The 13556-nt window shown below is 47.8% G+C and overlaps 2 protein-coding genes; one reads left to right on the plus strand and one right to left on the minus strand.

The window, feature by feature from the left end:
- Positions 1–1653: 1653 nt before the first annotated feature.
- Positions 1654–4265, minus strand: GSTUM_00004908001 (uncharacterized protein). XM_002836750.2 has 6 exons: positions 3945–4265; positions 3803–3890; positions 3534–3739; positions 3337–3469; positions 2718–3280; positions 1654–2658 (listed from the first exon to the last, which is right to left on the minus strand). The coding sequence occupies exons 1-6, from the start codon at positions 4216–4218 to the stop codon at positions 1949–1951; spliced, it is 1974 nt and encodes a 657-aa protein (XP_002836796.1). The 5' UTR covers positions 4219–4265; the 3' UTR covers positions 1654–1948.
- A 7556-nt stretch (positions 4266–11821) lies between these two features.
- GSTUM_00004909001 (uncharacterized protein) lies at positions 11822–12684 on the plus strand. XM_002836751.2 has 1 exon: positions 11822–12684. The coding sequence occupies exon 1, from the start codon at positions 12221–12223 to the stop codon at positions 12551–12553; it is 333 nt and encodes a 110-aa protein (XP_002836797.1). The 5' UTR covers positions 11822–12220; the 3' UTR covers positions 12554–12684.
- The last annotated feature ends 872 nt before the right edge of the window (positions 12685–13556 follow it).

Genomic DNA, 13556 nt, shown 5'->3' on the forward strand with positions numbered 1-13556 from the left:
ATGTGGAAGCAGATCAGTATGATCTCGGGAAGGATAAAAGGCAGCTTGTTTTCCCTTGTTAGTTGTTTTCATTCATTATTCAATCTATCTCTCTTTGCTCCGTTACTCGCATTTGGGTCATAGCAGTCTTTACTGTTTTTTTTTTATTCCCTATTGTTGTTCTTTGTGAGAATATTTCTCCAGTTAGGATATTGAAATTCATCTTTACATCATTGCCCTGCCTAAGTCAACATTGTCCAAATCGCTGCCATAATCCTTGTTGTTTAAAAAGATAGATATTACTGACCGATTTCATTCAATCCAGCTTCCCGCGACGGACTGTTCATTATCTATCACTCGCTCTACCCCAGAACTTGAATCGTGGCAACATGCCGGCATCCCCCGGGTAGGTATACGGTCTTCTGCGAAGCTGTATGTACTGTACGAGTACAGTACTCGAGTAGTGAAATATCTGACGCAAGATATCCTATCAGGGAATCCGATAAAACAACGAGCGAATAATATTATGAATTTTATATCACATGTCACTACTCATATCTTTATGATAAATTGACACGCTGGTGCTCAACACGAGGCTATCATACTCGAGTAGATGTTTCAGTGTCCCAAGGGATTACCCGCGAGTAACCAATAATTCTGACAACTACTTGTTCCATACTCGTAGCCAGCTAGGGCTGAACTTGCCCCGAGAAACGACCTCGGTGTGGTGGGGTATGCGCATGCGCAAAACCTAGCTTGCTTGTTTATTATCAAGGGCGGGAATAAAAGTTGCTCTTTTATTTATTTTCGGTTCCCGCATCAGCACTTGAGCTGGCTAAGCTAAATTTATCTCGCGTGCCTGTACCCTGTACTATACAGTACAGTACAATACGTGACTTGTCACTCCCAGAGAAAAATCTTTAAAACTTTGGCCAGTGCTGATAATTTGGTGGGTACCGTTGCCTGGTAGTGGATGCAGTTGTGTGCTTAATCCGCGGGCCGGACTAACCCACGTGGTATCATACGTTTTACTTTTTTTCTATTTTACCAAATGCGAAATGAAATGGCCAAGCTCATGAAACCTTTAGTTACCGATCCGTTGAATTTCTTTGTCAGGTTATCACGATATCTAAGTAAATTTAAGTTACCTTTCACTGCCCCAATGCTTAACCATTTGGTTTCTGCCAGGGGATGACCAATTAATTTTACCTTTCGTGTGTGTGTGAGTTTCCCCTCCTCCCATTTAGGTAGGAGGTCAATGTATAGATAGTCGCCATGGCTGCGACGTCGGTCTGGGAAACAAACAGGCTTTTGGTGTTTTATCCTATTTGGGCTCGCCCGCTTCCTTGCGGCGCTCTAGAGCTGGGCATGGCCATCCATCAGCACAGTAATGTCAGGCCGAGGCTCGTAGGTACGGTACTGTACATAACGTATACATGATTATCACAGGCTCCTATTCTCGCTGAGTGATGCTGACCGTGGGAATCTTTGGCTGTCGGTCGGCTGTCGGATTAATGGTGAAGTACTGTACTGTGCTCGTGAAATTCGGGGGTAGAGGATCTGAATCGATGTTCTCCCACTGGCGAGTTTCCGGAGCGTCCTCGGGATATCCGTCGGATTGCATGTGGTGTGAGACAGAATTATGGGTAGAGGGTTTTATAACAGTATGATGATTCCTTTCCAACCCTTTTACCCAATAAGTGATTATAATTATAATCGAAAAAAATAAAAATAAAAGAGCCCACCCCGAACCTGCCCGGTCACACAATAAGCCCCAACGGGAACCAAACGAAATATCTTACAATCTAGAAAAGAGAAAATTGACCAAGAACGAAGCGCCACCCGTGTGAAGTTAAAACCGTGGTATATAGGTACATGCTAATGCCGTCGATTTAAGCATAAGAAGAAGAAAAAAATGGTGGGGACGCGAATGACTGTAGTTTTTGAGACAGATCTATCCATGTCCACTTTACAACATAGCGCAAACCACCACGACAACAACCGCCGAGTAGAAACATCTAGACGCCGACAGAGATATTGCCAAACTCTTGTCGCCTCCACCACTGCTGGGCCGATTGCCCCCACCCCCCGCACTGCCCTCGCCGCCGCTACCGCCGTCGCCGCTGCTGCTGCTGCCTGTTGTATCCACTTTGAATGAAGACTCCCTGGATAGCGCATGTGCCTTAAACGCCGGTAACCAGGTCCTCAGCGCATCCTTAAATAGGTTATGAGCAGTATCTGCCTCCGGCACATAACCCGCTGGAACTTTTATACCCGTCGTGTCCGGGGCTGCGCCGGTTCGATTTCGCAACCCCTGTCCAACGTACTGTCCTAAATCCGCACAATGCGATCCTCCCTTCATAACGAAGCCGAAGAACGTATCGCCTCCGGCGTTGCTCCCGGACGGGGGAATATTGGTGGTAGAGGGCCGTTTTGGTGCACCGTCTTCAATGGAATTGGGGGTAAGGGCGCGCCAGGGGTCGATTTCACCATCAGTCCAGAAGACATTCGATGGGTTCATGTTCCAGCCGCCATATTTTTTGTTGATGGGATCCAGATTGGGGCCACCTGCTACCGCGTTGCCAAACCAGCCTTTACAATCCCTGAGCTCGTTTTCGATGGTTTCGAATTTGGGGAGGAGGTTTGTTGGACGGGAAATATTCGCAGTCTGGTAGGCGCCTGAGCGAATGTTAGCTTACCCAGTGATTCCGCAGCAATGATGGGCGGGTTTGAGATACCAAATTCAATGCAAGTCTGGTAAATCCAGGACCACTTTGTAACTATCTGCTTGCAGAGGCCCTGATTCCTTGCGCAGTTCACGTTATAAACTTGATCCATCTTGACTCCGTCTGCCGGGTAATCTGTTGGTTTGAGAACCTTCGGCCAGAGTGCTGCCAAAACACTCGTATAGATATCGATGGCAGCACTAGTATTATGCGTCTCAAATATTCCCCTAGCGTTCCGGAAGTCCGCTCCCACCCCCGCCGAATCGCCACTATTGGACTGCAAACCATCGCAGAAGGTCCTTAGAATCCCATTCATCCCCACATACTGAAAGTCACGGTACACGACTCCGATTGCGGCCTTCACATTCATCCGCCTGTTGTCCCATATCTCTCCCGGATCTGAGGAGTCATCAAAGTGGAAGAAATTCCACAAGTCCGAATTCTCCGGGCCGGTGATTTTTTCGAGGAATTGGTCGACAGCCGGTCCATTTTGATCGTCGAAAGCGTTGTCAACCCATTTCGTTATGTTGCGGATGTCCCTGGAACAGTTGGCGTAGCCGGTTTTGTCCAGGGTTCTTGATTGGGAGGATTAGCATGTTTACCGGCGGGATTGGATGGGGAGGATGGCTACTCTTCAATTACGCGGTAATACTGCCACATATTCTTCTGAAGTTGCACCACAGCGGATGAAGCCAGACTCACATGGAAGATGTCAGGATTGCGGATCCGCATCCAAGCTGACCGTGCGCCGGGGTAGGAACCACCTAATGAATCGTCCCCCGTTAGTAAAATAGCATTTAGCTAGGGTGAATGATTCGACGGGCGCACCTAGGTATACCCAAGGAACCTCCCCGGGAGAGACTGTTTTATTGTTGAAGGTGAATTGCTTTGCGAACACTACCACGTCCTCCAATGCCTGCTCGATCGTGTGATATTTTAGATAGGCCCCGAAATTATCGGATGTGAACCGCATGGCATTTGTCATGTCCGGCATTGAGGTACCATAGAATCGATGCTCCCACAATATCAGGAGACTAGCATCCAAAATAGTTAATTACATGAATTCTTCGGATCGGCCGAGCGCGGAGAGAAAATACCCATTGAACTCTTTTGCTAATGATCCCGTGGCTCCCTTCCTCAGATACTCTTCCATGCCGTCCGCATCCGCTTCCCCATTATCGACAACTATAAAATATTAACATCCCACCGAGTTAAGTTGGCGCCTAGTTTCCTACATACAGAAAATGGGCCCCCCAGGGGAATAATAGGTATCATCCACCCAATACCTGTTCTTGAACTTTGGGGACTTTGGATCACCATGATTAAGAGGCAGCTCAACGTAGCGCTTAGGGGCAGTTGGAAGGTCGTCATTCTCCAGTGCCGGCTTTAATATATCACGGTTTATAATTTCTGTAAGGTGATAATCTGATAGCCTAACGCTATTTGGTCGGAGAAGAGATGCCACCGCCTGCGTTGCAACCAGGGCCAACATAAGAAATAAAGGGAAGAACATCTTGAGCGATGCACTGTGTCGGGTTGTGGTAAGAAAGTTAGATTTCCCTTCCCCTCAGAAGTTTTTCCCATTTAAGGGGGACATTAGGGACCTATATACCTACTAGAAGAAAAAATAAATAGAATGCGGGCACACGAAAAAAAAAAAAAAAAAAAAGATTGCTAGGGAGGGATGAGAGGTTACATCTTGTGGGTGTGGCACGTTTAGGGTACCCGTTCAGAGAGAGCAGGATGGTTGGAGGGCAAGCTGTGTGGTTGTCTCAGTGAGCCAAAGCCTCATGTGTGGGGATTAGAATTGAGAACTCATTCCGGTAAGCCCAGCTCCTCAGATACTTCCCCCCCTTCATCGTACTCGCCGTATGATATCTGTAAAAAGCGCCCCCCCCGGGGCCCTTGAGTAGAATTGACATGTTGAAACTTGTCAAAGGGACCACACCACAGTACTGTACCGACCAAGATGCACTTTTGGTTTCCTGAGCCAAGATTCGCGACAACAAAACACTGTGCAGTACCAAGAGCGCGAATAGCCTTCCGGAGCGTGTCGCTCAGGGGGTCTCTTTCAACGATAGCTTCTTAGGAGCGCTGCACCGTCCCCGCCATCACAATCACAGCAATTGTGGCATCGCTTTTCCGCCCACTGCCGGTTCCAGTTGCGATCTGTGTGTGTGGCGAGAAACGAGACCTTAACAAGAAGCTGTCTACGATACGTGGTGAGTAGGGGCTAACCAATTACCAATCAGACTACAGAGTGGGGAGCCTTTATTGCGACAGCCGAGATAAACTGCCAGATCTACGCTGTCAAGCAATACCACGCGTGAATAATTGTACTTTAAAATTTCTTCAAACTCGGGAAGGTAAACTCTATCTACTACCCTTCGCGATTCTTAAGGTTCCCCCGTTCAGCCTGCCTCACTGATTTTTTACTGGTATTGCAATACTGTACCAGTGCTCCAAGTAAAATCGACTTGCGGCACAGATAATTTTTCGGAACCCCCTGCTCCCTGGCTTAGCACCGAGAGCCCAGCTAAGGTTTTATGATCATGCAGCGGTTTAACCACTACCGGTACTCGGGTAGCGCCCCTTGAACCTAATAATCTCACAGTACTTAGGATATCAGGGTAGGTCCGCGAACGGCAGGGTTTATTCAGCCAATGGTAGGGCAGGAAGCGTTCGAGGAATTTTGCCAGTTTTCAATCACACCCCATTTAGTGCGCGCACTATTCCAACCAAACCTTACTGTTCGCGGACTAACCCTGGTATCCGAGTACTCGTACGGAAGGCCGCTCTGTCTCTTTGGTAGACTAGCAACAAGACATGAATTGCAATCGTACTCGTACACTGTAGATCCACTTGCGTTCGGCTGAAGCTTACCACAGGAGGAATCGCACCGGGACTATGATAGTAGCCTGTTCATAATACTGTGCAACCATCATTAGGATGAGATACTGCCTACCAATGGGGGCAGGAGGCGGATATCAGTACTAGTACAGGAGCGTCACCCAGCGTGAGTAATCATATCATAGCCTCAAGGCACTGGTATGAGTACTTGTATGATACCTTGTTGTAGTCAAATAAAGACAAACAGCCTTGTCAGATGATGGATCTTGGGCCCAGAACTTCACCAATACCGGTGCTCCCTGAGGTGCACTAATACCCGTACTCAGGTGTGGCCGAAGTATGCATTACTCATGTCGCCGGATTGAAGTCTAATCGCCCTTCGTGATGACGGGTGAGCGCTCGAGCATAGTACGATAGTCAGCTCATTTGCAAATGTCCTCGGAATTTATTTATTGGGGGTTGAAAAACCCTTAGGGTATTCAATTTTTTCGAGTCGAACTCTGGTGTGTGTAAACGCCCTTTCCGAGTAAAAATGTGGCAGACCCACTCGAAACTTGGCGCTCGAACAATGCTTCTTCGACCCCAGGGCTGAATGCCCTTGGTCTAATGAGGGACTTTCCCTATCAATGTTGTCGATCCCGGAAAGGTCACAAGTGCTATTCTCAATCTTTTTTTAGCTATGAATCTTACCCGTCCCAGTTAGTGAGCCAATCTGAGCCCCTACCGTGGCGTCTACTCGAGTACGAGTACAGTAGTGGGGAAAAAAAAAAAAAAATGAGAAAGTTGGAGAACTAGCAAACTAATAACCCTTTCGAAATCGATCATAGACTAATAGAGGGAGCGTTTTTGTTTCTACGGAAAAAGCCCAGGCCGGGCCAGAGCATTCCTAATAATATGACTTCTGAAAGTCTTTTCGGCTATCGTAGCTTGCGCATGCCAAGCTCTCTACCTGCCGTGACATCCGGCGACCGCATGACTCCACCAGAGCAGTTTCGACCGCTGCAACTTGTATCCGCCTTGAATTTTCGGTAATGACCATTTTATTAATCGGGGCTGGAGGAGCAGAAGCGTCTGGCGGATCGGAATCGAGTCAATTGTTCGCTTGGGAAACTTAATAGAACCAGGCAGCGCTCGATTTTGGACCCATCCAGGCCAAAGTAGAGGTCCCATTCCAGCTCCAAATCGTCGGTTTCTTGGCACTTGGGGGGCCCGTGTGCGTCCCCCGCGGGGATCTCTGATAGCTCTCGAGTAGGAGGATCACATCTGAGACAGACGGGCTCATGCCATACGCATACGGTACCCTACTCGAGTAGGGTTCGGGAGGAAGGTCTTGGTTGGATTGTGCATTTTTACGCGGGTTGAGTAAATTTAAACATGCTCGAGTAGATCTAACAAACGTGATTGAAAGAAGTGGAACGTGTAAATACTGTATGCTGAGAATTAATGTTTCAGGGTTGTCTTTTGCGACTGCATCCTATCTTGTCCGGTGAGGCGAATATTCGGGTTTGGTAACACCGTCCCGGTCCTGTAAATTTACACAAGCACGGTGAGTACCGGTAGCCCATTCCAACCCTGCCTCCCTCAGCTGGCCAACGATATACAATACGGTAGGGGCACTCACGCTTGGCCGTTTTTGGTCCTATGCACTGGTGGCCAGCCTGATGCGCAAACCAAATATGAGGTTGGCTTGCATGCTAGTTGTTGAACCAAACTTTTGAGCACTGCGACTGTGAATCTCCAATTATCATACCTGGGTGTGCTCGGGTAAGTACCGGTGTTGAGCGGGTAGATGTTGTAAGCGTGAGTGCCCCCAACTGCGCCCTTGTAACCAACAACGTAACCAATTATGCCGGTAAGTTACAGCCCAAAATGCCCTGGGCACCTCAAGGAGGGTGGAGAGGAGAGAGAGAATCCTACCAATTACCAACTCTCATTGTTCAATTATTATTACTGTATTGTTCTTATTGGATTTTCGAAAAATTTGTTCTATTTTTTCCTCCTTCCCTCCACCTACTTTACTTGGCGTGTGGCTCATTAGATGATTCTTTCATAGCTGGTGGCTTTTAGGTTGCTCGTGTATGGATGCTGCCGCAATTAGTGATGGGATGCGGTACCTGTAGACAGGCGATTTGAATCCGTGTGCTCAGCGAGGATAAAATATTGGATTATCTGACTTCTTGAACCCCTGTCCGTCCTATCACTTACCTCCGTACCCGCGTACCGGTACTCGAACACTCGTACAGTACCTCCACGAGTTTAATCCCAACCACTGTGCGAGTCCTTCACAAGCGAATCCTCTCAGATGTAACTAGCCTGCCCTACTGCATGAGTACCGTGCTTATGAACGTTTTCACCAAGGCGCATTTCCCGTTCCAAAAACCTCTCACTTCCTCGCTGTTCCACAGTAAGATTCGTACCATACCATTGGCTCCTTGTAGTCGGAAGCAACACGGCACGGCAACGGGGTGAAACCGCAACAGCTTCCAGGGGTCTTCTTAGTAAGGGGTTGACCACCAATTACCCTACCACAGGTTTATCGCAATGGACTTTTGTTTCACAAGCATCCGCCGGCAGAAAATAGTACAGTATGATATGTTTTGGAAAAAAAATGAAGCCTTCTCGGGAAGTATGTGTGCTTGTGGGGTTGGGCGATCGGGGAGGTCTTTAGCTGTTTTTCAGTTCATGGATCATTTCAATGCCACAACTTCATCTATCATAGCAGTACTCGAGCGGGAGTATCGTACAGCATCATACGCTTAACATCTGACCCCGTGGCCTCCCGTGTCCCACTATAGCACCAATATCACTGGCGGAGAGGCAGGTGCATTGCCTTACACTTCGTTACAACAAGGACCTGGAGCCAAGGGACAAAAGGCTCCGTATCTCGTATCGATACCCTACGCCCTCAGCCCTGGTGTCGAATGGGCGTTTTTTCGAGCGCCGTTCTGAGTTGGTTTGCCAGATTTGTATGGTATGCAAAAAGGGCGTTATACACGCCAAAAGACCTTCAGCTCGGGAAACTTATAAGCGTTTTTTTCGGCCCCGGGGCTGAGCGCCTCTATTTGTGTTTTATGCGCTTTTATTAGGTGTGGCCTCTAGCTTGCTCTCCGGCTTGACCTCTGGCTGGGTCTGCGGCTTGGCCTCCAGCTTGGCCTCTAACTTGGTCTGCCGCTTGCCCTCTACTCGAGTAGCTTGCTCTCCGGCTTCGCCTCTAGCTTGGTCTGCGGTTTGGACTCTAACTTGGTGTATAGTAATACACTTGTGTTGACTAGTGTGGGAAAACAAGGAACTTCTCAACATTTAGTGGGGAATGGGGCTAGAGCCTAGAGCGCGAGTGATTTGGCATGAGTGTTTGTTGCATGACATGACCGAATTACCGGCAGTGGAGATGTTGGAGCGTGAGAGGGTTGAACATAGCGGTCGGAGGGCTTTTGTATTAAGGCATAGGAGAAAAAAAGCTGATAAAAAAAGTATTGCTGATATCTACGGGGCAGTGGGCGAGTGGTCATTGAGTGAAAGAAGGGAAGCCCTGTGGACAAGCATGGCTCTGGGTGGGAACTACCTGTGGGCACACAATGTCACCAATAGCAATATATTCCGGGATACTGTGCTGTGCTAATGGGAGTAATGAAATTGAGAGACCTGTCGATGTTTCCAACTCGGGTCTTTGGAAGAGGGCAGACACGTAGCGGGTGATCCGGGTTTCTAACTTCTACTGTCCCATTACTCGTACTCATTCCACGAGTTTATCAATTGGTTAACGTGTTTTAATCCTGGCGAGATTGATAGCCAGGGCACTTCTAAAACGCTGGTAAACCCGAGATATCAACGAAGCCAGCGAATTTATGAAAGATCCAAGGGCATAGATCGGCCAACAGTGTCCTAATTGCTCAAGAACTTGTTTCTCAAATGTCGAAGGCTTTTTGAGAGGTGGTGAACTCCCACTCCATTGCCAAAGTCACTTTTTGATCGTTTTCGGTTGCATCATTGTGAGGTGTCCGAGTTCTTGATCTCACCAGGAGTCTCCTGTCCCTTCCACCTCAAGTTTTTTATTTTTATTTTTATTTCACCGTGCCCGGGACTGTGGGCTTATATGCGTACATGGGTAATTTATAAATTTATTCCTGACTGTGACCGGGATCGGTGGTGAGCGGGATGCATACAAAATATCTTGGCGTATCCCAGATGCTGGTTTTTGATTGCATTTTTCTTTCTTTCTCCTTGAACCATCCTATTCGTTGGGTCCTCTTGCCGTCTGTGAGGCGATCGGTACTCGTGGAAGAGAGGTCAGTGGCAAGGTGCAAGTGCGGTGTGCAGTAAATTTACTCGTGCGGGTACTCGTACTCGTAGTGCCATAAAAACTCGTTAAATCAGCTATGATATCGTGGATCTCAACTGGATCGCTGAGCTAAACCATAGTGGGCTTAAAAGAGTAGGTTAACGAAATAACGAATACCAGTTAATGAACTCTGGAGAGCTCAGCCTCTCCCAGCTATACCCTGTCTAGAAAACATTATCCCTTTTCCGGGCGTTTTGGATTGGATTGCGAAATGTCGAGTCACGATCCCCGATAGCTAATTTAACGAGTTTTTTTCGGCACTGTACTGTACTCGTACCAGTACAGTACAATACCCAACGAAAATTCCTCCCAAGGCCTCATGAACCAGACTTGCCTTGGCCTTGGACCTTTTCCTAGATCCGCGAGTTGAGACCGGGAGATGGCGTGGGAGATGGGTGGGGTATGATGGCGTATGATGCGGGTACTGTACAATATACAGTAGCACAGTGAGTGCAGGCTGCCGGAAGTGCGCGCATGCCTAGCTCTTAACCGGTTCAACCAAAGGGATTTTATTGCCAAGGCAGAGAGCTGCGATAGAGTAACCCCACAGATATTTACTGAGTACAAGTGCTCGTGCAGGTACAGAATACAGTACTCGTACCGTGCGTACAAGTAGGACGCATACCGGTGGATTTCCAGAGGAGGTTGGATTTCTGTTGTACTGTACATCAATAATAATAAATCATTCGAGTCTCCGTCTCGCAGGCCAGCCTTCCCTGCGTCGGGGATAATCGCAGCATACCGGTAGTGCTTTCTGTTTGATATGCGTGATGTCTGCAATACCCACAAAAACTCGAATAATTGGACCATGTTTTATGTCGTTGGGCTTTCCCCCTTTGCAAGGTCAAGAATTAATTTTTTTTCTGTCTCGGAAGGGGTACTGTACGAGTACTCGTAGGAGGGCTGTGTTTTTGCTGTGTTTTTTGCTCCCTTTCCAGAGAAGGGAATTTTGGACTACGTAGCGCAGGATCTAATTATCCGAGTTTTTGTGGTACCGGTACTCGCATTCACCTTCTGTGCGATCTTGACAAAGTGGTTTCCTGCGCCCTGCTTCTGTGATACGGGGCCGGGGGCATTCTTTTGACGGGGGCTATGGGTGTTGATCTTGCCATTTCCATCAGAGGCGACCGAGGTTGGAGGTGGGATGGGGGTCTGTGTTCCATGTTAGAAGGAGATGGAGGAGAGGTGTGTAGGACAGCTCAACTCAGGGAGAATACCGTACGGTAATACACATCTGGTAATATGCCTATTTTTACATTAATTTAGCATCTGATGCACTAGGGGAATATGAGGGGGGGAATGAACTGCATACCCTCTCAATACGAAAATTTCCTGCACCACCACGCAGTCCCCTCCTCTCAACTTCAAACACGCTTTCCAAGTCCCGCCAAAAGAACCACCGATTCTTCCCTCAGCCATTTTGCAACTAGGGTTGGTCTCGCTAAACCATAGCACGGGGAATTGTGGATGGAAATTTCCGCTAAACAGTGCGGTCGATGTTCGACCAGAACCAAGATGTGGAATCACGTTTGCGAACCGGGCCATCGGGCACACAGCCGCCACCGGTTCCATTTGCGAGACGGAATGAATTATAGGGTTGTTCAAGGCGGGGAATATATGGTCTTGGGGGAAAAGCGGATTGAAAATAATATCATTAACAAGTCGACCGATGGTATAGAGAGAGGAGAGTAAGAGATAGCAATAACAAACTATTTCCACCAAATCCATCTCTGAGGGGAAATATTGGCGAGTCGAAAAACCTTCTATCGGGGTTTATATCTGACGTCCAGTCCCAGTATCTGCTCCCCCGGCCCCGTTAACACCACTCCCCCAACAACGTTCCACCATTGAACAACTTCCGGTTGACGGCCCGTATACCCATGATGAGTTTGCGGAGAGTCTCCGAACACCCCGGTGAAGTACCTATGCCGAGGCAACAACTGGTCCTGCCAAACCTCAACAACGTATCTTCAAATCCCTAAGGCAGGGAAGCACACACATTTAAATGAACTTTCTCCATCTCGGATATATGCAACCCCACAAAATCATCAGACCTCGGTACCGCACCGGGAATTGTCAGGGTTGGGGCTGCCGGCAGCGCTTGCAGACACATAGTCCCGTCAGTGTAGCCTTTTCATTTTAACTGATTGGAGAGTCCGCCTGCAATTTGTTGGCTGGAAATGCTCCGGTTTACTGGAAGGTTAGAGATTTCGAAATTTTTCTTCTTCTCTGGAGTTATGGTCGTAGTGGTGATGGTGGTTGGGAAGGCAAGGAGTGCTTGGAGCCACACTAGTGCGGTATTTTGAACTGCTTGGAGAATTTGGTGATGGAGGATAAGGAGTGTCGAGTGACTGAATGTGAAAATGGCTGGCCTACTATAGGGTGTCAGCTTGGGTACTGTGAAAGCTACTATGGTATCATAGGACGTCTGGAATCCCCCCCCCCCGGATTAGCGGGGAAAAAACACAGCGAAAATATTATCTTTCCTCCCTCAGCTGGGATAAATAAAAAGAAAGAAGAAATACATCAGACTTTAGCATCTAGGAGAGGCAACTCCGACGTTCCTAGCGAGATTCTAAATTATTTCGGCTTTTATGGCATTGGGTTTCCGCGTGAATTTGAATGGTGGAATTTTTTTTCCTGCGCCGGCATCAAGTGATAGGACTTTCATGTAGTAGAGCTGCTTCTAATCAAAGCCCGCGGCGCAGTTTATAGTATCACCATCCAATTTCCGTGAACCCAACTCAAATGGATGATAGGGGGTGTAGTTTAACTGCAAAAAAGGATATCATACAGTGGAATTTTTTTTTACTAAGCAACTGATTATGGCAGAGAGCTATTGCTTAGGCATAATTTAATGAACGCGGATGGGTCTGAACGGGGCTGCGTATCCAGGATCGTCGACTTGCTGGGAGTGGTTTGTGACTTGATGATGGAGATTAATTTGGCCTTTCCATCTAGCACAGTGATAGTATCTGGAGATATTTTTGGAGTAGCTACTCCTAGAAATACCTGGTAACCTGTTAGCCTTCTCATTATTGCGGAGCAAATGCTAGTGATCATTAAATTGAAGACCTCCACCTGGGATGCTTGCGCGGCGCACTCCTAGTTGTAAGCGCCTTAAGCGCTGTATATCTATTACCGATTAACCATTTGCGTTACTCTGGTTTGCTAGCGCTCAACCATACGATTTGTTTGATTCAGCGCGTTGATTCGATGTCGCATCGCCCTCGCGCTGTCCCTTGGGGACTCCGCGCAGTCGTCTTCTGCCGCTTCCTTTCCCCCCCGGGCTCCTCGAACGACAAATCTTGCGCCGGCTTTGGGAGCTTGTTAAAATTGATCAAACAGGATTCCTGAGGAGTGGCCTTTCGAGTTGGGTCTCTCAACTTTCGTCGTTCGGAACTGGTCAAGAAACTTTAGGCGCACTTGGAAGGAAAGATGTCTTAGGATGGTACTGTATGATACTTGTATTATATCATGATTTTTTCTTGTTCGCTGCTCTCTTCTCACTTGTGGGTGAAGTACCACACTTATATACATGAATAAGAAAGACTTCCGTGTTCCGTCTCTTTCTCATCTGCCCATGGCTTCTCTGGATCACATCCAAACCATGCTCCTTCTTCTATCTATTTGCTTCTCATCACTTCTATTATATCTCATCA

The sequence above is a fragment of the Tuber melanosporum genome (assembly GCF_000151645.1).
Source record: "Tuber melanosporum whole genome shotgun sequence assembly, scaffold_16, strain Mel28".
NCBI classification, from domain to species: domain Eukaryota; kingdom Fungi; phylum Ascomycota; class Pezizomycetes; order Pezizales; family Tuberaceae; genus Tuber; species Tuber melanosporum.